The following is a 20,730-nucleotide window of genomic DNA, read 5'->3' as shown; positions in this document are numbered from 1 at the left end:
AAGTTAAAATGGGAGGTGTGGTGGTCAGGCTAATGTGTCAACTTGGTCAGGTAGTTGTGCCCAGTTGTTTGGTCGAGTAAGCACTGGGCTAATTGTAATACAAGGGTATTTATGGACTTTAGTCACCAGTGACTTTACTGCATAGATAGCTGATCATATCTACATCGATCAGAGAGATTGCCGTCGGCAATGAGTGAGGATTTACCCAATCAGCAGAATGCCTTAAAAGGGGAAGTGATTTCAGCATTCAGAGAGAATGTCCCAGCTCAGTCTGGACAGCCAACGTCTCCCAGAAACTCACTGTGGACTTTCACTGGACTTTGATCGGAGCCCCCGCTTGCAGCCTGCCTGTGGAACCTGGACTTGCGCATCTCCACGGTCACGTGAGAGACTCTTATAAAATCGCATACTATTGACAGATGTCTCCTGTTGATTCTGTTTCCCTGACTAATACAGGAGAATATTTAGCAAGCAAGGAATAGAGTTCACTGTACTGTAGGCTGATAGAAAAGAAAAGGAGAACACAAAGCCTAAAGCACTGTTTCTCAAAACCTTAAAACTCATATCCCCTCCTGACAAACACTGAAAATAAATGTCAGAACATGTTTCTCCCCTTCCCCCTTCCCATCCATGAGATGATAATAGAAAAAGAAGAAGAAAAGATCACAATACCTGGAATTCTACAAAGCAAGAGGTCCTGGATCTGATAAATACAATTGGAAGTCCTAAAAGAAGGGTACTCAGTTGAAAGGAAGTGCTTATTCAGGAGGCCTTGATTAAATAGCTTTCAAGACCTCTCAACCTTTTTGGGGGCCCTGTTTCCAAGCTCACTAAGCAAACTTCTGTCTACTAATTTAGCTTTCCAGGAGATTCAAGACTGAAAAGTTATGAATTTTGGGTGGTGTGAACACTCTGTTGCAGCACTGCCCAGTAGGATTTTCCTCAGCAATGAAAATGTTCTTTATCTGTGTTTCCCAACATGGTACCAATTACTAACACGTGGCTACTGAGCACCCGTAATGCGGATGGTGCGACTGAGGACTGCATGTCTAATTTTCTTTAATTCTAAATAATTTTAATTCAATCAGCCACATTTGGCAACAGCTACATATTGGAAAGCACCAATCCAGTCACTGAGAAGAACTCTCTGTGATTCTCCAATTGACTCAAACACTTCAGTCACTTAGAAGTTTTAATTGTTTCCCTAAATCTGATTAATCCTGGGATACACATAATGTTAGGAAAAACCTCTCCCCAGTAAAGTTATACCTTGTCAACCTTAACCTAGCCATATTGTCATCACCTCCATTCAATCCATGGTAATTTCTATTTCAAATTGTTAGTGAGAATGAAATATGCTAGGGAAATGTTAGCTGCACAAAACTTGTCACCTAGTAGATGTTTGTCTACATGTTTTCTAGACTAGACACCAGCCCGCTGCTCATTTTCTACCTACTATATAGACTTTTTAAATTTTCCAACCATTTTAGATAAGTAATGGCAGACTATTTCTACTTAAACAAGTATATTCAACACCAGGTTTTATTGCAAAAGCGGTATATTAAAAATCAAGTAAACTGCAACTTCTACAAAATCATTGACCTAAGGTCATCTATATTAGCTATTACTTATGAAGAACAGACCTATAACTATCATTAGCAGCCAAATTAAGTCATTTTGATGATAGCCATTAATATACCATTAATGGTGCTATATAGAGCAAATAAATAAAGGCCAAAGCAAAACAAAACGGTGCAGAGTGTAGCTCCAAGTTGTACTGTCAGGGAAAAAAGGCAGATCAGAGCACATGAGTTTTGTCCAGGGCCCATAGATGGAATAAAAAGGCACAAAAGCAGGACAACTAAATCCTGGTGTGCTTTAGGTAAGAAGCTGTAATTAATTGTTGCTATGCTTCCTTCTTATTTTATAGGAGGAATGCTAGGCCTATCTAGGAAATCAATTTAGGCAATTACCTCACTGGAGCAAATAGATGGAGAATTAGGTTTTACCTGGAGTGGTGCTATCCTGGAAATCAGCTCATCAAAATAATGATCCACTGCTTTAGTGAAGCCCCTGTATGTCGTTCTCAGCTTCATTTTCGAATCCTGGAGTAACCAGCTAGGATTAAAGAAGGCAAGGCTCAGACTTGGGATGGAAAACAGCAATAAGAAATGGTCAAGCCTGTGAGGCTGGAAGGGTACAGACAGCTCAAATTTGACGGTGGAGGTTTCCATCCAACGTTGAGTAAAAGTAGTCTGTGTCCCAGCCACAAATAGTTCAGCACTTCTACCTCACTTCTTTCAGCACAGTGGAAAGGGGGATGAATAATGCTGAACTGATCTAGAGCAGGGTGATCAAACAGCAGCCCATGGGCCAAACAAACCTACTGCCTACTTTTGTAAATAAAGTGTGACCAGAACAAAGTCATGCCCATCTGTTTACGCATTGTAATGGCTGCTTTTGTGCTAAAGCAGCAGGGTTGAGGAGTTGCAAGGGAGACTGTGTGGCCTGCAAAGCCTAAAATATTTATTATCTGGACCTTTATTAAAAAAAAAAAAAGTTTGCTGGCCTCTTGCCTAGAACTATTGAGGTTGCAGGGGGGCGGAAACACTTTTCAAAAGAATGTTATTGATCCAATTTCTTGCTATTTGAACTGCCACCATAAAAACTTATTACACTCAAGTTATTGGTGTAAGTGGTAACCATTAGTTTTTATTTAAATGATCAAGATGTACTCTACGTCATTCGCAATGCAGAGATGAAGGTTTATAAGAAATAAATACTACATAATCCCCAATATTGTAAAATTCATTTTATATGTCATAAAATGGAAAAAAAATAATACAGATAGAAAATGTACATGGAAAACAAAGCAAAACTCAGCTCTAACTTGCGTTTGAATGTGATTTATCCCCTAAGAGACTGGCCAGTGACCCTTGGAGAACTACTTACCTGGGCAAGCCTCCAAGATCTAGGTCACTTCCAATGTAGGGACCTGGACACAAAATGGCCCACAGTCCCACCTCTGAAGCCAAGAACAGAAAAGCCCTAAGAAGCAAAACAATAATGATAATTTCACATCAGAATTGGAGGGCTGGAATCACTGCTCTATTTCTGCTCTTGCTTTCTTCTGAGGCTGATAGGTAGGACTCCCAGCCCAGCCTAAAGTCCCAGTAGGAGCCATGACCAACCTCCAGAGGACAGGGGACCCCATGCCCAGTAAGAAATGGGTTCAGTTGAGGCATTAGAAAGAAGGACATTAAAGTGAAGGCCCAGAAATCCAAAACCAGCCTCCAACCCTCTCTTCCATATCTACCCTCCCCGTCTCCTGTCTCTGTGGAAAGCCACCGTCCAGAAGCTCCAAGGCAGGACCTCACCATCACTCTTGGCTCCTCTTGTTTCCTCAACCCCAGCTTTCTGGCAAGCACCAGACCATGTTACTTCTCCTACTTAATGTTTTCAAGTGTGGAATTCCTCTGCACTCCTGCTGCTACCATGCTGACTCTAGAACTCCTCTGAGTTATTAGAATGATCTTCTGACTGATTTATTTTCTTCATTTTTACCTTCTTCCAAGGCTTCTCCAATTACTGCTAATAATAGCAATAACACCAATAAGAGCTAAAATTAAGAATTTATATCAGGCACTATATCTAAAATTTTCAAATGCATCATTTCATTTGACAATTCTAGGAGACAGTTATCAACATCTTCTCTTTTTACAGATAAAAATGGAGGCTGAAAGGGGTCAGAGCTTTCTCAAGGTCACATTTTTAATGAATGGAAGAGCTAAAATAAGAACTCATAGTAAGCAGGTGTAGCTCAGTGGCTGAGTGCCTGCTTCCCATGTACAAGGTCCCGGGTTCAATTACCAGTACCTCCAAAAATTTTTTTAAATAAGATAAAAAATAAATAAAATTTTAAAAATTAAATAAAATTAGAATTCAGGCAGAGAGCTTCCAAAAATGCAATCTTCATCGCTATGGTATTCTGCCTCTTTAAAATACTGCCAGAATTATCTTTATAAATTGCAAATGTGAACTTCCCAAATTAAAATTCTTCAATTGATTCTCCATTGCTTCAGAATAGATTATAAATTCCGTAAGATGGTATATAAGGCCAGGATCTGCCCCTGTCTATCTACTTAGATTTATTTCTTGACTGTTCCTCCATTTAATTCTTATACTGGAGCCAGAGAGCATTACTTGCAGTTCCAGACAACACAAGGTATGGCAGAAAGTTAATTATCAAACGCATTCCCTTTTCTTCCTAGGCATGAAGCTCATCTACATTTTCCAGCCTCCCATACATTTAGATTTGTCCATGTGTCAGGCTTCTAGCCAAGAGAATATGAACAGAATCAATGTGTCCCAACTCCCATAGAAGATTCTCAATGTTCTGTCATCCATTTGCTAGCTTGATACAGTCAAGCATGGTGGTTTGGAAGCTATGTGCTGACAACGGTAGTGCCATAAGTTAAAAAGAGCTTGAGTCCCTCTATTACTGCTTGGAAGAGAAACAAGCTCACCAGGAATACCTGTTTTAGATTTTACTTGAATGAAAATAAATCTGTATTGTGTTAAACAATGAAGACTTTGGGGGCTATATGTTACAGCAGCTAACATCACATCCCATACTTAACCCTTGCTAGATCTTTTGCCTAAAATATCATTCAATCCCTTCTAGTTAATGTCTGTTCAATGTTCAAATTAACCTCAGCTGTAACTTCACTGTTATTTTCCCTGATTCCTTCCCCTAATTTGGACTACCCAAATATGTTGCTATTTGCCTCCTTCTCTACAAAGACTCCTTATTCTTGAAAACCTAAAGCATATTGTCCTTCCATCTCCAGTACCAAAGACAATGTTTGAGCTATAGTTGATGATGCTTAGCATATATATTTTTAATAAACAGTTACTCTACTTCTGTCATGCCTTAGAGACCCTGTAAGCTTTTGCACAGAAATTTTCTATTTTAGCTGAAAGAGTAGGTTTCTCATGATGGATAAAAAATGTAGAACTCTAGAAGCACAATTTCCAAGCCACACAGTAAGTAGTAATGCCTCACAAACATGAAAGGCTAGGCTCCATGTAAGTAGGCCTGGTAACAAAACTGCAGAGCTTTCTGAGGGCTGCAAAAGCAGAAAGTAAGGTGTCCTTCTCCTTCACCTGATCTCCACAGAGTCAAGCCCCTGAGGAGCCACAGACTTGGGCAATTTAATCATTACACATACATCACATCCAGGTTTCCAGTGAAAATAAATTGACCTCTCTTTGGCTCATGGAGGTTCCAGGGAATATGCCTGCAATGAAAAATAAGAGAAATTAAGAATCTTTCACTTGGCTCCATCTGATTACATATTGGATCCTCCAATTTTAATTTAGGATCTAGGTTACCTCTACTATGAAGAAGGTCAAAGATTCCAATAGCCAAACCCCTATGTGTACACTGTGTATTACCTTGAAATTTTTCCCTTTTAATGCCCAGAAAAGATCCAAGTAGACAATACTTTTCCATGATTCTGGACTTGAGAATCAGGTTAGATAGATACATGTATGCATAATTGTCCTAAGTCACACAACCACACATTTCTCTTTTTAAATGTCCATGAAAACATATAAAATATTTAGCTCCATACCCAGAATGGCAACAACAGAAAAATATCACAAAGCAGAAACCAAAAGTTTATAAAGCCAGTTTATACATTCGTTAAATGAATAAAATAAAACCCAGCAGCTAACACAGTAGATTCATAATGCCCAGTACCCATTAGAAAATTAATATGCATAACAAGAAGCAGGAAATTATGACCCATAACCAGGGAAAACAATCAATAGAAACAAACCCAGAAATAACACATACGATGATGATGAAACTAGCAGAAAACACTAAAAATCTAGGGAGCAGAGATGGCTCAAGCCATTGGGCACCTCCCTCCCACATGGGAGGTCCCAGGTTCAGTTCTCAGTGCCTCCTAAAAAAAAAAAAGTACACAACGAATAGACAGAGCAGATAGTGAGCTCAAACAACAAGGGGGGGAAATAAATAAATAAATAAAATCTTTTAAAAAGTCTATCACAAATACACTTTATATCTTTATTAATTAGAGAAAAAAATTATCATAATGAGGGAAAAAATAGAAGATACAGAAGGACCCAACTGGAACTTCTATATGTGAGAATGCAATATCTAAAATGAAAAATATTCTGAATTCTAGTAACATTAAGAAATGAGGAATACATGGAGTGGAATTAAAAGCAGAATAGATGGCAGAAGGAAAGGCCAGTGAACTTTAAGATATAGCTAAAGAAACTACCCAAAAATGGAAAACAGAAAAAAAAATTAGCAGAGCATCTGTGACATGAGATCTTTTCTGGAGTCTCAGAAAAAGGGGGAGAGAGCAAAAATATTTGAAGAAATGTGTCAAATTTTTTCCAAATTTTATGAAAACTATAAACCTATATAGCCAAGAATTTCAATGAACCTCAAATAAAATAGACAAGAAGAAAAACTACATCATAGTACATCATATCAAATTATTGAAGATCAATGAAAAAGAGAAGCATCTTAAAAGAAGCCAAAGGAAACAGTTTACAAATCATTTATAGAAAAACAAAAATATGTGCAGGAGATTTCCTGTCAGATCTGCAAGATAGAAGACAATAGGGAGATATCTTTAAAATACCAAAATTTGAAGAAAAAAACAAAAAACCTGTCCACCTAGATTCTTTACTCATTGAAAATACTGAATATCGGGAAGCAGCTGTGGCTCAAGCAATTCAGCTCCTGTTTACCATATAGAGGACCCAGGTTTAATCCCTAGGACTTCTTGATAGAAAAAGAAAAAAGGCATCCCAGACCTACATAAAGGTGACAATATGACACACCAGATTTAAAAAAAAAAAAGAAGAAAATACCGAATATTGAAGATGAAAGAAAGATTTTTGAAACAAACAAAAACTAAAGAGAATTCTTAACTGCAGATTTTCATTATGAAAAATGTTAAAGCAGATTCTTCAGGCAGGAGTTAAGTGATTCTAGATGGAAAACTGAAAGGAAGAAGAGCACCACAAATATTAAATATATGGATTTAAAAAAAGATATTCTTGGGAAACGGACTTGGCCCAGTGGTTAGGGCGTCCCCTTGACCCGTGTGGAGCTGGCCCATGCGCAGTGCTGATGCGCGCAAGGAGTGCCCTGCCACGCAGGGGTGTCCCCCGCGTAGGGGAGCCCCACGCACAAGGAGTGCGCCCCCTAAGGCGAGCCGCCCAGCGCGAAAGAAAGTGCAGCCTGCCCAGGAATGGCGCCGCCCACACGTCCCGTGCCACTGATGACAACAGAAGCAGACAAAGAAACAAGACGCAGCAAATAGACACCAAGAATAGACAACTGGGGGAGGCGGGGGGAATTAAATAAAATAAATAAATCTTTAAAAAAAAAAAAAAGATATTCTTCTCACTTTCAAATTTCTTTAAAACATAATTGAGGGAAGTGGATGTGGCTAAAGCAGTTGTGTGCCTGCTTCCCACATGGGAAGTCCCAGATTTGGTTCCTGGTGCCTCCTAGAAAAAAAAACAATGAACAACAAGCAAAAAAAAAAAACAACTCAGGGGAGCCAATGTGGCTCAGTGATTGAGTGCTGGCTTCCCACATATGAGGTCCTGGGTTCAATCCCCAGCCCCAGGTACCTCAGAAAGTAATAATAATAATAATTGAATATTTTTTAAAAATAATAACACTGTATTATGAGTTTTGTAGCTTATGGAATTAAAGCGTATGATACAGCATAGAACAAAGGATGGGAGAAGTGAAATGAAAGTATACTGTTGTGAGGTTCTATAGTGATAGTTACACTGTTATTTAAAAAGAATGAATTAAGAATTTATAGAGGGAAGTGGACTTGGCCCAGTGGTTAGGGCGTCCGTCTACCACATGGGAGGTCCGCGGTTCAAACCCTGGGCCTCCTTGACCCGTGTGGAGCTGGCCCGTGCGCAGTGCTGATGCACGCAAGGAGTGCCCTGCCACACAGAGGTGTCCCCCGTGTAGGGGAGCCCACGCGCAAGGAGTGCGCCCCGTAAGGAGAGCCGCCCAGCACGAAAAAAGTGCAGCCTGCCCAGGAATGGCGCCACCCACACGGAGAGCTGACTCAGCAGGATGATGCAACAAAAAGAGACACAGATTCCCGGTGCCGCTGATAAGGATGGGGGCGGTCACAGAAGAACACACAGCGAATGGGCACAGAGAGCATACAACTGGGGAAGGAGCGGGAAGGGGAAATTTTTTTAAAAAATTTATATAACTTTACATAAGCGCTTTGGATAAAAATCCTGAAAACTTAAAAACAATAAATATCTATGTAAACTGAGGAAAAAGACATGAGAAATTGGAAATAAAAAAGATGGTAAAGATATTAAAGAAACTCAGAATATTATGCAAAATTGTGTACAAAGGAGTTGGGACATCTCTAGTAAATGGAAGATTGTTTCTTTTTAAAAAATAGAAATTACTTATTTTTTTTAGAAACAAAAGATCTGATTAAATGAGAAAGTGTGGAAGAAAATTACAATTATCCTACACATAAAACCCTGCGTACCAACTCCATTAATTTTACTAATAAATTTTTTTTAATAGTAGGAATCAAATTCCAAGGTCTCACTTATGCTAATGAATGTGCCACATTAATGCAAGGTTTTATAATAGGGGGAGTTTATGGGAACATTGTTTTTTCTGAATGCTTTTTCTGTAAACATACAACTTTTCTAAAAAACAACTAATAAAAGGGAAAAATTCCAAGGTCCCATGCTATGCAACACATAACAAATTAAAATAAATTCATTTAATACAATTAATATAAAACTGGAAAGAATAGACGAGATTTTATTCAGAAATATTTTTGAGCATTTACTGTATGCCAGATACTGTTCTAATCACCAGGGATATTACCATAAACAGCAAAGACCAAAAAATAAAAATCTTCTGCATTCAGAAGCTTACATTCTGTCAACAGGGAAAAGGAAACAGGAAACAAAATATAGATATATAAATTTTAAAGAATATATAGTGAATAAATTAAAAAAGACTATTCAACAACCAAATCAGTCAAAAATAATGTAAAGATAATTCAACTTTGAGAAATATGTTAGTCAAATACTCCATAAAACTACATGAGCATTCCAATAAATGGCAAAATATTGTTAAAACTTAACATATAACCCTTGCTAGATAAAATCTTACACAGGAAATGAGATTATTTTTCTTTAAATAAAAAATAGTAGCTATTAAAAAGCGATAGCTAATACCACAATGAAGATATTTTAGTTAAAATGAAATGAAATAATTAAAATTATTAGAGTACTCTGCAATAAGACATAAAGTAGGAATAAAATAATAAACATTGAAGCAGTATATATAAATTATTATTTGCGTCAATATTTACCTACCATACTATAATCTCCATGAAGGCAGTAATCAATTTTATCTTGTCCACCATTTTATCTCAGTGCTCAATAAATATTTGTGGACTGAAGTAATAAAACGGAAAGTTAGACTACAGCTCCCATTAGGGAAAAATTAATCAATCATTTTCAATTATCTGAAAATTAAAGGACAATTTTTTCAAGACAAAAGCTTCCTTTTATCAAAAGGCAACATTAAGACATTGAAAATTAAAGTCCATAAAGTGGGGAATGATATTTGTAAAACTATTTCTAACGAAGTATGTAAATTAAAGAAGTATGAATAACAAAGAAGCATATGAGGAACTCCAACAAATCAAGTGAGGGGTAGGGGTAAACAACTCAACAGAAAACCAGGGAAACAAGAGTACCTACAACCTGCAAGCAGGAGAATCACATCCATCACCATGTGGGATCTAAGTCCCTTCTCGATTTAGAGGTGGAGTGAACATCACCATCACAGGCTCCACAGGATGGAGGAATAAAATTTGGATTAGAGTGGACTTACTGGTATTCTATTATGAAACTATTGTGACTCTAGCAATGGAAGAAAGTGTATCATTGATGTGGAGACAGTGGCGATGGTAGTTGCTATGGGTAGGGAGAGGGAAGAAGAGATGTGATGTGGTGGCATTTTGGGGACTTGGAGCTGTCCTAAATGATTTTGCAGGGACAGACGCTGGACATTATGTATCCTGCGATGACCCACTGAATGTACTGGGGGAGAGTGTAAACTACAATGTAAACCATGATCCATGCAGTGCAGCAGTGCTCGAAAATGTATTCGCCAAACGCAATGAATGTGCCACAATGATGAAAGAGGTTGATGTGGGAGGAGTGGGGTCGGGTGGGGTGTGGGGTATAAGGAAACCTCTTATATTTTTTTAATGTAATATTTTTTGTGATCTATATATCTTTTTTTAAAAGGCAATTAAATAAAAAAATTTTTAAAGAAATTAAAAAAGAAAAGAAAAGAAAAAGAAAAATAGGAAGAAGTCTTAAACAGGTACTTCAAATCAGAAGATATCAAAATAGCCAATGAACATATGCAAAGGTACTTAACATTATTAGTCACCTAAAAATGCAAATTAAAACCACAGGGAGATATCACCATAAACCCCCACAATGGCAAAAATAATTAGTCAATATAAAGCACTGATTAAGCTATGGAAGTCATACTGCTGGTAGAATTGTAAATTATTAAAACAACTTTGGAAAATTGCTCGGCATTATTTACTAAAGCTGAACCTGCACATACCCCGTCACTAATAAACAGTCCTAGGTATATATCCGACAGAAATGCTTATATATACTCATCAGGAGACAAATACAAGATCATTCGGGGCAGCACTTATAATAGCTAAAAACTGAAATAATCCAAATATTAATTCATAATAGTAAATATTGGTAAAACTATCAATGAATTCAATACAGTTATGAGAATGAACAAATATAATGAGACAACATGAATGAATCTCACTAAAATAGTCTTGAGCAAAAGATTCAGATACAAAAAAGTTTATATATATCATATGATTCCATTTTCATAAAGTTCAGAAACAAGTAAAAGTAATTTACGCATTAGAAGAATGTACAGTAGCTTCCTCTCAGAGGGGTCATGACTGGAAGGGGACACAAGAGAGGTCCTGAGATGCTGGTATATTACAAGCTCTTGGCCTAGGTTCTGGCTACAGAAGTATGCTCATGAATTTCAATAAATTATTATTTTTAAAATAAAATGAAAACAAAGAATAATGGGGGGAAATAACTGAGAACTTCCATTCCAACAAGAGGGTACTATGTAATTTTGGACCAAACTTCTTAATGAGGAAAACTAGAAAAAATGAACAAATAATTTCTTAACTGCAAAAAGGCATCAGAAAAAATGAATAGCATTGATAGTAGCACATTATAGTGACTATAACTTAACACTGCTGGTGTATAAATGTGATTGTGGCTGAAAGGGGTAGTCTGTGGGCATAAATTTCCATGGAAAGGAAATTAGAGGATAATCTAGGGAATGCATAGCATGTGATTTCAGTGGAGGGCAAGGATCGTGGTTAATAGTATAAATATAGGAATGCTCTTCTTTTACAAAGTGTTAAGAATATGGTGAAACAAGGGAAAAATTACAACTAATGTAATTTATGGACAACAGTTAACAGTAATATTTTAATATTTTGCAGCAATGCAAAGAAGAAATTTCAGTTCTAAGGATCAACAATGGGAGGTAAAAGGGGGTATAGGATTTTGCCTTTTGAAATAATGAAAACATTCTAAAATTGCCTGAGGCGATGACTGCACAACTCTGTGATTAGTGTGAGAGCCACTGAGTACTCTTTGGACAGATTGTACAGGACGTGGGAATGGATAACACAGTGAACCATGTGGATGATGAACTGTGGTTAACAGCACAAATATGAGCATTTTCTCTCATGAAACTAGAACAAATTTACAATACTAATACATAGTGTCAGTAATTAGGGAGGTGTGTGGAAATTTTTCCAGATGAAAGCTACGGACCACAGTTAGCGGTAATAGTTCCTTTATAATCTGTAACAAATGTTCCACAGCAATGTAAGGTGTTAGTGGAGGGGTTATGTATGGGAATTCTGCATGATTTTTTAAGCTCACAACTTCTCTAATGAATAATACATATATATATTTTAAAAGGCATCAGAAAGCTTAAAAAGGCAATGAAGAGTTATGGAACCAAGATCAGAAAGAAGACAGACACCCAGAAAATGATTCCAACTGGGGCTACTTTTTTCTAGTTCTGGAAGAGATAGCTGAGAGGGTCAGGAGAATTTTTGTGAGCCTCCTGGGGCTAGGAGAGCAAAATTAAATCTAGGGCTGCAAAAGGAAACTATGCCTGATAACCTCCCCCCCCCCCCCCCGCCCCCACACCACACACAAATGCACTCTGGATTGAAACCCTGAAGGACAATTCTCTAGAAGGGCAAACAAGAAACAACTAACCTTTGATAGAGCTGAACTCCAGCTTCAAATAATAATAGTCCCTGAATCAAATTAAGGTAATACTGATGTCTTAATACCACTCACTGTCAGCCAGAAGGGAACCTTAATATTCTTTGAATGAAAATAAAATTATCCTAGCCTCAAGTTATTTTGACAAGTTTTTTAAAGAATTATTTTATTTATTTCTCTCCCTTTCCCTGCCCCCCGCCCCCACTGTCGGTGCTCTGTGTCCATTTGCTGTGTGTTCTGTGTCCACTTGTATTCTGTGTCAGCGGCACCTGGAATCTGTGTCTCTTTTTTTTGTTGCATCATCTTGCTGTGTGAGCTCTCCATGTGTGCGGTGCCACTCCTGGACAGGCTGCACTTTTTTCACACTGGGCGACTCTCCTTGTGGGGCACATTCCTTGTGCATGGAGCTCCCCTACACAGGGGACACCGCTGCGTGGCATGGCACTCCTTGCGCGTCAGCACTGTATGGGTCACATGGGCCAAGAGGCCCTGGATTTGAACCCTGTACCTCCCATGTGGTAGGCGGACACTCTAACAGGTGAGCCAAATCCAATTCCCTTGACAAGTTTTTAAATACAAGTTCTACCGCCCAGTTTTTTAAAAAGGAGGGAAGCGGCTGTGGCTCAATCAGTTGGGCTCCCATCTACCATATGGGAGGCCGTGAGTTCGCGTCCCAGGGCCTCCTTATGAAAGCAGGCTCACCCACACGCCGTGGAGAGCCACCAGCCCGCGAGCACCGCAGAGAGCCCACTCAGCAAGGTGGCGCAACAAAAGGGAGACAAGTAAAAAACACAAGAGCACGCAGCAAATAGAGCAAAAAACAACAAGCAAGCTGCAAGGAGGAAGGGAAATGAATAAAAATAAAATACCGACACACAGAAGAACGCACAGCGAATGGACACAGAGAACAGACAGCATGCAAAAGCCGCAAGGGCGGGGAATTAAAAAATAAAGTCACACAAGGAGAAATGACAACATGAATGAAGCAACAAATAATTGAAACGACTGAAAGTGTTCCAGATAATATAGTTATCAGATGCAAACTTTAAAATACAATTCTTTTTATATTTTCAAAGAGATAAAGACTGATTATTCTTTCAAAGATCTTAAAACTATTTAAAAATTTTTTTTAATTCTGAAAAAAAATTCATTAAGTGAAATTTATTAACTCACTGGATGTGTTTAGCAGCAGAATGTACACAGTTAAAAAACTAATGGACTGGAAATATAGAATATTGAAAATATATATAGGGAAAAAAAGATGAAAAAGGCAGAAGAGAGGGTAAGAGACATGGGGAACTCCAGAAGAAGAAAGAATAGGTCAGGAACAATACTTAAAGAGAGAAAAGATGAATATTTTTCAAAAACTAATAATTTTTCAAGCCATAAATCCAAGAAGCCCTGTGAATCCAAAACAAAATAAAAGAAAAAGAAAAACATAACCCAGCACAGCATAAGAAAACTGCTGAAAATCAAACACCAAAAGAAATTGTTCATGTCTTCAAAGCAACTAGAGAGAAAGTTAAGCTCACAGGATTGCAGTGACATATACAGGCCATTGTATATTTTGCCACAACTTACAAAATTTTGCAGGAAAAAGTGTAAACTATAATGTAAACTGTAGTGCAAGGTTAGTAGCAATGCTTTAATATGTGTTCATCAATTGTAACCAATGTACCACACTAATGAAGGATGTTGTGAATGTGAGAAAGTATGGGAGGGGGAGGGAGTGGGGTATATTGGAATCCCTTATATTTTTTATGTAACATTTATGCAATCTAAAGCTTCTTTAAAAATAAAAATAAAAAATTATTTTAAAAAGGAGTATAAAAGAGATCAACAGCCAAATTCGCATCAGAAACAATAAAAGCCAGAAGGCAGTGGCATATTTTCAAAGTGCTGAAAGAAAATGGCTGGCAACCTACACCAACTGAAAACATCCCTGAGAAATGAACAGGAAATGAAGTAATTTTCAGACAAAAAAAAAACTTAGAATTTCATCACAAGCAAATTTATACTAAAGGAAAGTTTTTCAGGCAGAATGAACATACACAACAATAGCATATATATGTCAGGATGGAAGTAATAGAGATAAAGTGTTCTAAAGTCTGCATTATCTGAAGGTGGATAAAAGAAAAGGGGTCATTCGTTGTTGATAAGTCAAGGATGTATGTTGGTTTATTTTGAGATGATGCTCTTTTTTGGGCATTAGAATGTCTTAATTCATAATATGATGGGTTATTTTATTTTTCTAAGCAAACTTTTGGGTCTAATTTAAAAAGTACATGCCTCTCAAGCTAATAGAGGAAAGGTAATTGAATGATAAAACACACTCCACCATTTAAAAGAAGGCAGTATTTTTTAAAATAGCAAAGAAAAAAAATAAGGCAATAAAAGATTGGGAAAGGAGACTTGTCTATCAGATATTTAAACAGTATAAAACCAGAAAGTAAGAATCCTATTTGGCAAAAGGTATAACAAACATAAATAAAACATACAGATAGAATAATTAAAAGTGAAGTGATGTCACAAGGGTGAATAGATAAAATAAGCACTTTATAATGGCCTAGAAACAAACCCCATCATGTGTTCACAAAGTGTAGTCAAGACCTACTGTCTCTGAAGCGAAGTTTTTATGAATTGATACTGAAAAAAAGATTTTTTTTTTGAGGTACCAGGGCCAGGGATGAACCTGGGACTTCGTATGTGGGAATCAGCTGCTCAACCACTGAGCCACATCGGCTCCTGAAAACTTTTAATGATTAAAAACTTGTTCCAAACAAATGAGTTTATATGGCTAAGAGACTTCAAAATAAGTTTGACGGTCATCAGAGGGGTCGCACTTACGCACGTCTCAGCAGGATCCCAGAGACAGCCAGAGTAGCTACAACCCCAGGTAGTGGTGCTCCTGAGGGCTACAGAGACACCCAGGTTCTATGGTCACAGCAGATGGCTCTGGAGTTCAGTGCCTTGTCAGCGGGTCCTCCTTTGGAATTTGTGCTCCTGAGTGTGATGGAGTTGGATTCAGATGCGATCTTTCTACACATGTCTCTTCTGTCACTTTTACTAAACCTGTGGTTGGTGCTGCAGTTGGTGTATACTCAGGAGGCTTGAATCTCTGGACTGGCCATGTGTGAGCTGGGCCCTGAGCCTCAGCAGAGTTGCAACACCTACTCTCCCATTCGTTAGACTTATCCAGGTCAGCTAACAAGGAGGTGAGGATGGTTAACCACTACACCAGGGAACTGAGAGTGCCTACAACTGCAAGCAGGAGAATTGCATCCATCAGCCATGTGAGATCTAAGTCCCCCTCTCGATTTAGAGATGGAGTGGACATCACCATCCCAAGGCCTACAGGATGGAGGAATAAAATATAGATTAGAGTGGACTTACTGGTATTCTACTATAGAACTATTGTGACTGTAGCATTGGAAGAAAGTGTATCATTGATGTGGAGACCGTGGTCACAGTAGTTGCTGAGGGCAGAGAGAGGGAAGAAGAGATGTGATGTGGGGGCATTTTCAGGACTTGAAGTTGTCCTAAATGATATTGCAGGGACAGATGCTGGAATATTATATATTCTGCCATAACCCACTGAATGGATTGGGGGAGAGTGTAAACTACAATGTAAACTATAATCCATGTGGTGCAGCAGTGCTCCAAAATGTGTTCATCAAAGGCATGAATGTGCCACAATGTTGAAAGAGGTTGTTGATGTGGGAGGAGTGGGGGGTATATGGGAACCTCTCATATTTTTTTTTTAAAGATTTATTTTATTTATTTATTTAATTCCCCCCCTCCCCCGGTTGTCTGTTCTCTGTGTCTATTTGCTGCGTCTTGTTTCTTTGTCCGCTTCTGTTGTCGTCAGCGGCACAGGAAGTGTGGGTGGCGCCATTCCTGGGCAGGCTGCACTTTCTTTCGCGCTGGGTGGCTCTCACCATGGGGCACGCTCCTTGCTCGTGGGGCTCCCCTACGCGGGGGACACCCCTGCGTGGCACGGCACTCCCTGTGCGCATCAGCACTGCGCATGGGCCAGCTCCACACAGGTCAAGGAGGCCCGGGGTTTGAACCGCGGACCTCCCATGTGGTAGACGGATGCCCTAACCACTGGGCCAAGTCCGTTTCCCTCTCATATTTTTTAACGTAACATTTTTTGTGATCGATATATCTCAAAAAAAAAAAAAAAAGGCAATAAAAAACTTGTCCCAAAAAATAACAAAAAAAAACTTGTCCAGAAAAAAAGGCAAAAAAACCTGTCCAGAGAAGTAATGTTAGAGTGAGATGCTCCAGAATTCTTTCCCTCCACAGAAGCTTTAAGCAATAACCCCAAACTGGCAGAACCATCTTTCTCAGAGCTTTGGAAAACAGTTAAAGGGTTTCAGTAACAGGGTGAGTGCCAAATCAAGAAAAAGGCAATTTAAAAATGGTAGGCAAACCTCATGGTACACATTAGGGCCCTTCTCCCACTGCCTCCTGGCTTAGTGTGGAGGTGGTCTATCTGTGCTCCTGGCGCGGGTCCCTCACCCCTGGTCTAGAGGGAGCAGAGTAGCCCTTGTGCACACACCAGGGTGCGTGTATATCTGTGCCAGGCTGTGTGATGGATGCCTGAAGAACTGAACCAGGACACTCATCACAGGCCTGTTATCCCAGAACATGCACAGTGCATGGAAGTGGCTCACAGGGCATCTAGAAAACTGTAAGAGACTATTCAAATCACAGCTGCCTGGGGTAAAGGATTGCCAACTATAGGACATACAGTGCAATAACTAGACCAGGAGGAAATAGTATTTCCTAGGAGAAAAGAGACATTCAGATCCACGTAAATGGAAGAATTCTTGGGGCCTTGCATGCATGCCCAGAACAGCATAGGCTGGGGATTGAATCACGTACCCTATAAAAGATGAATTCAAGACTTAGTCCCGATTGCTATAGGTGTGAGCCCATTTGTATCGTTTGTAAATAGTATGCTTGACTATGTTACAGTAAGTCAGGGTGTAGGTTTATTAGTGAAAAGGACCTTTGAAGATTCTATTTAGCTGTGGTCAACTGAATCAGGGTGGGCCTTAATTCATATTACTGGAAGCCTTATAAAAGTAAGTCAGGAGATGGCAAAGCCAGAAGTCAGAGAAAGCCACAAGGGGAAGTCAGAAGTCAGTAGAAACGAGATCAGCTATAAGGAGAGAGAGATCACCATGTAATGGAAGGTAGAGAGGCAAGCCATGGAATACCGCAGATTGTGGCCGTTCAGCATCAAAATGCTACAGACTTCAGGAAGAAAGCATTTTTTACTTCTAGTCTCTCAAACTCTGAACCAATAAATTATTGTTGTTAAGCCACCCATCATGTGGTATTTGTCATAGCAGCCCTGGCAAATTAAGAAAAGATGCATTCTCATATAAGACTGGGAAGGGCCCTAATGACTTTGACTCAGGCTGTTATTTAAACTCCCTGTTAGCAAGCCAAGCTCTGAAGAGCATTTGCATAGGTCATTATGCAAAGACTGGAAAGGTATTTTCTTTCTTTCTTTTTCCTCTCTCTTTTTTTTTGTTGTTAGTTCCTGACATTCAAGGAAATCTGTCATAACACTAGCTGGATACAAGCTTAAGGAACAGATGCCTTAGTGACTAATCTAGAGATAATACATTAAAAGAACAAAATGCCAAGTGTTCAGCAAAAGATTTCAAGGGGTACAAAGAAACAGGGACTGAAACCCCATATAAAGGAGCAAGATAAAGCATTAGAATCCATCAACAAGCCAGGCCTGGGATGTACCAGACAAAGACTTTAAAAACTTTTCCTAAATATGCTCAGAAAGCTAAAAGAAAACATGGATAAAGAACTAAAGGTAATTAAAAAATGATAGGGAAGCAAAAAGAGTTACAAATAAAGGGGTAGAAATCATAAAAGGAAGCCAAACAGAGCTGAAGACCACAGTAACAGAAAATTTAAAAAATTCCCCAGCAAGGTTCAATAGCAGATTCAAGCTGATAGAAGAAATAGTGAATCTGATAAGATAATTGAAATTACTCAGTCTGAGAAAGAGAAAAATGATGGAGAAAAGAGCCTGAGATATCTGTGGGACACCATTAAGTATACTAATATACACATTGTGACAGTCCCAGAAGGAGAATAAAGAAAGGGGCAGAAAGAATATTCAAATAAATAATTGCTAAAAACTATCCAAATTTAATGTAAGTCATAAATATAAACATCAAGAAGCTCAACAAAGTCCAAATAGAATAAACCTAAACAGACACTCACCGAGACATAAAGTAATCACACTATCAAATGCCAAAGATGAGATAATCCTGAAAGTCACAGAGAAGCAATGTGCCATGTACAAGGAAACCTCAATAATATTAAGTGCTAATTTCTCATTGTAAACTATGGACACAAGAAAACAGTGTGATGAAATATTTAAAGTGCTGGAAACAAACGGGAAAAAAAAGCCAAGCAAGAATCCTACATCTGGCAAAACTGTCTTTTAGAAATGTGGGAGAGACTGAGCTATTCCAGATAAACAAAAATAGAGGGAGTTCATCACTGCTAGATTGGCCCTACAAGAAATGCTAAAGGGAGTTCTTCAAGAATAAGACTTTCAAAAACCCAACAGTAAAATGGTAAAAGAAAGTCCTAATTGTTAGTAGTTACTTCAAATGTAAACTCTCCAATCAAAACTAAGAGATTGTCAGAATGGATTTTGAAATGACCCAAATATATGCTATTTACAAGAGACTCGTATTAAATTCAAAGACACAAGTAGGTTAAAAGTGAAAGGTTGGAAAAAATATTCCATACAAATAGCACTCAAAAGAGCGTGGGTATAGCTATAGAAATATCAAACAAAATGGACTTTAAGCCAAAAACTATTAATTTTAAAAAAAGTACAAGGGGAAGTGGCTGTGGCTCAAGCAATTGAGCTACCATTTACCATATGGAGGACCTGGGTTCAATCCCTGGGACCTCCTGATTAAAAAAAAGAAGAAGAAGAAAAGAAAAAGAAAAAGAAGAGAAAAGAGGTGTCCCAGACCTGCACAGAGGCACAAGGGCCCCGCCCAGCATGGGGAGGCACAAGCCTCCCCCCATGTGCACCCTGTGTGCCCCTGTATGGTGAAGCGATGCACCGAAAAGGTAATAACCCAACCAGATAGAAAAGAAAAAAAAAGTACAAGGAAGGGCACTATACATTTATAAAAACATCAAATCATCAAAAAGATATAATGGTTTCAAACATATGTGTACCTAACAACAGAGCCCTAAAATCTATGAAGCAAATACTGACATATTTTACAGGAGAAGTAGATCGTTCTATATCAATAGTACTAGACATTAGTATTCACTTTCAATAATGGATAGAATATTCAGACATAAGATCAATAAGGAAACAGAGAACTTGAACAATATTATAAATCAAATAGACGTAACAGAAATAAATAGACCACATCATCTAACAACAGTGTACATTTTTCTCAAGTGCACATGGATCATTCTCTAGAGTAGACCATATGCTAGGTCACAAAGCAAGTTTCAATTAATTTTAAAAGACTGCAATCATGCCAAGTATTCTCTCTGACTACAATGCAATAAAGCTAGAAATCAATAACAGAGGAAGAACTAGAAAATTCAAAAACATGTGGAAATCAAACAGCCAATGGGTCAAAGAGGAAATCACAAAGAAAATTAGGATATCTATTTTTACAGATTATTTTCATCCTTTTTCTCATTATTTTGTTTCTTTCATATAACAGTGATTCAGACATTGAGATTTCATGAACTATTAAAATGTTAACATGATAAAGGGCACATAAGAAAAACCCCACAGCTAACATACTCAACAGTGAAAGGAAGAAGTAAAACTATCCTTATTTGCAGATGACATGATTCTATATATAGAAAAGCATGAAGAATTTACAAGAAAGCTATTAAAGCTTATAAAGAAATTCTAAAAGTGACAGGGTACAAGGACAACACATAAAAGTCAATGAGGGAAGCAGACTTGGCCCAGTGGTTAGGGCATCTGTCTACCACATGGGAGGTCTGCGGTTCAAACCCCGGGCCTCCTTGACCTGTGTGGAGCTGGCCCATGCGCAATGCTGATGAACGCAAGGAGTGCCCTGCCACGCAGGGGTGTACCCCACACATAAGGAGTGCACCCTGTAAGGAGAGCCCAGCACGAAAGAAAGTTCAGCCTGCCCAGGAATGGCACTGCACACAGAGAACTAACACAGCAAGGTGATAGAACAAAAAGAAACACAGATTCCTGTGCCACTGACAACAACAGAAGCAGAC

At 38.5% G+C, this 20,730-nt stretch overlaps 1 protein-coding gene across 1 annotated transcript in view; it reads right to left on the bottom strand.

Annotated features, from left to right (window-relative positions):
• The window catches only part of LOC101423221 (beta-galactosidase-1-like protein 2), an 88,679-nt gene that overhangs the window by 63,597 nt on the left and 4,352 nt on the right, over window positions 1-20,730 (bottom strand). Inside the window, exons 4-6 of the mRNA XM_004467678.5 lie at window positions 5,232-5,300; window positions 2,953-3,048; window positions 2,010-2,118 (exon numbers count right to left, since the gene is read on the bottom strand). Of these exons, the coding sequence (XP_004467735.1) occupies window positions 2,010-2,118; window positions 2,953-3,048; window positions 5,232-5,300 (274 nt within the window). The remainder of the gene's footprint in view (window positions 1-2,009; window positions 2,119-2,952; window positions 3,049-5,231; window positions 5,301-20,730) is intronic.

Source organism: Dasypus novemcinctus, chromosome 27 (genome assembly GCF_030445035.2).
Source record: "Dasypus novemcinctus isolate mDasNov1 chromosome 27, mDasNov1.1.hap2, whole genome shotgun sequence".
Lineage (NCBI taxonomy): Eukaryota > Metazoa > Chordata > Mammalia > Cingulata > Dasypodidae > Dasypus > Dasypus novemcinctus.
Note: the sequence above shows the minus strand (reverse complement) of the source record. Positions and strands in the feature narration are given on the sequence as shown.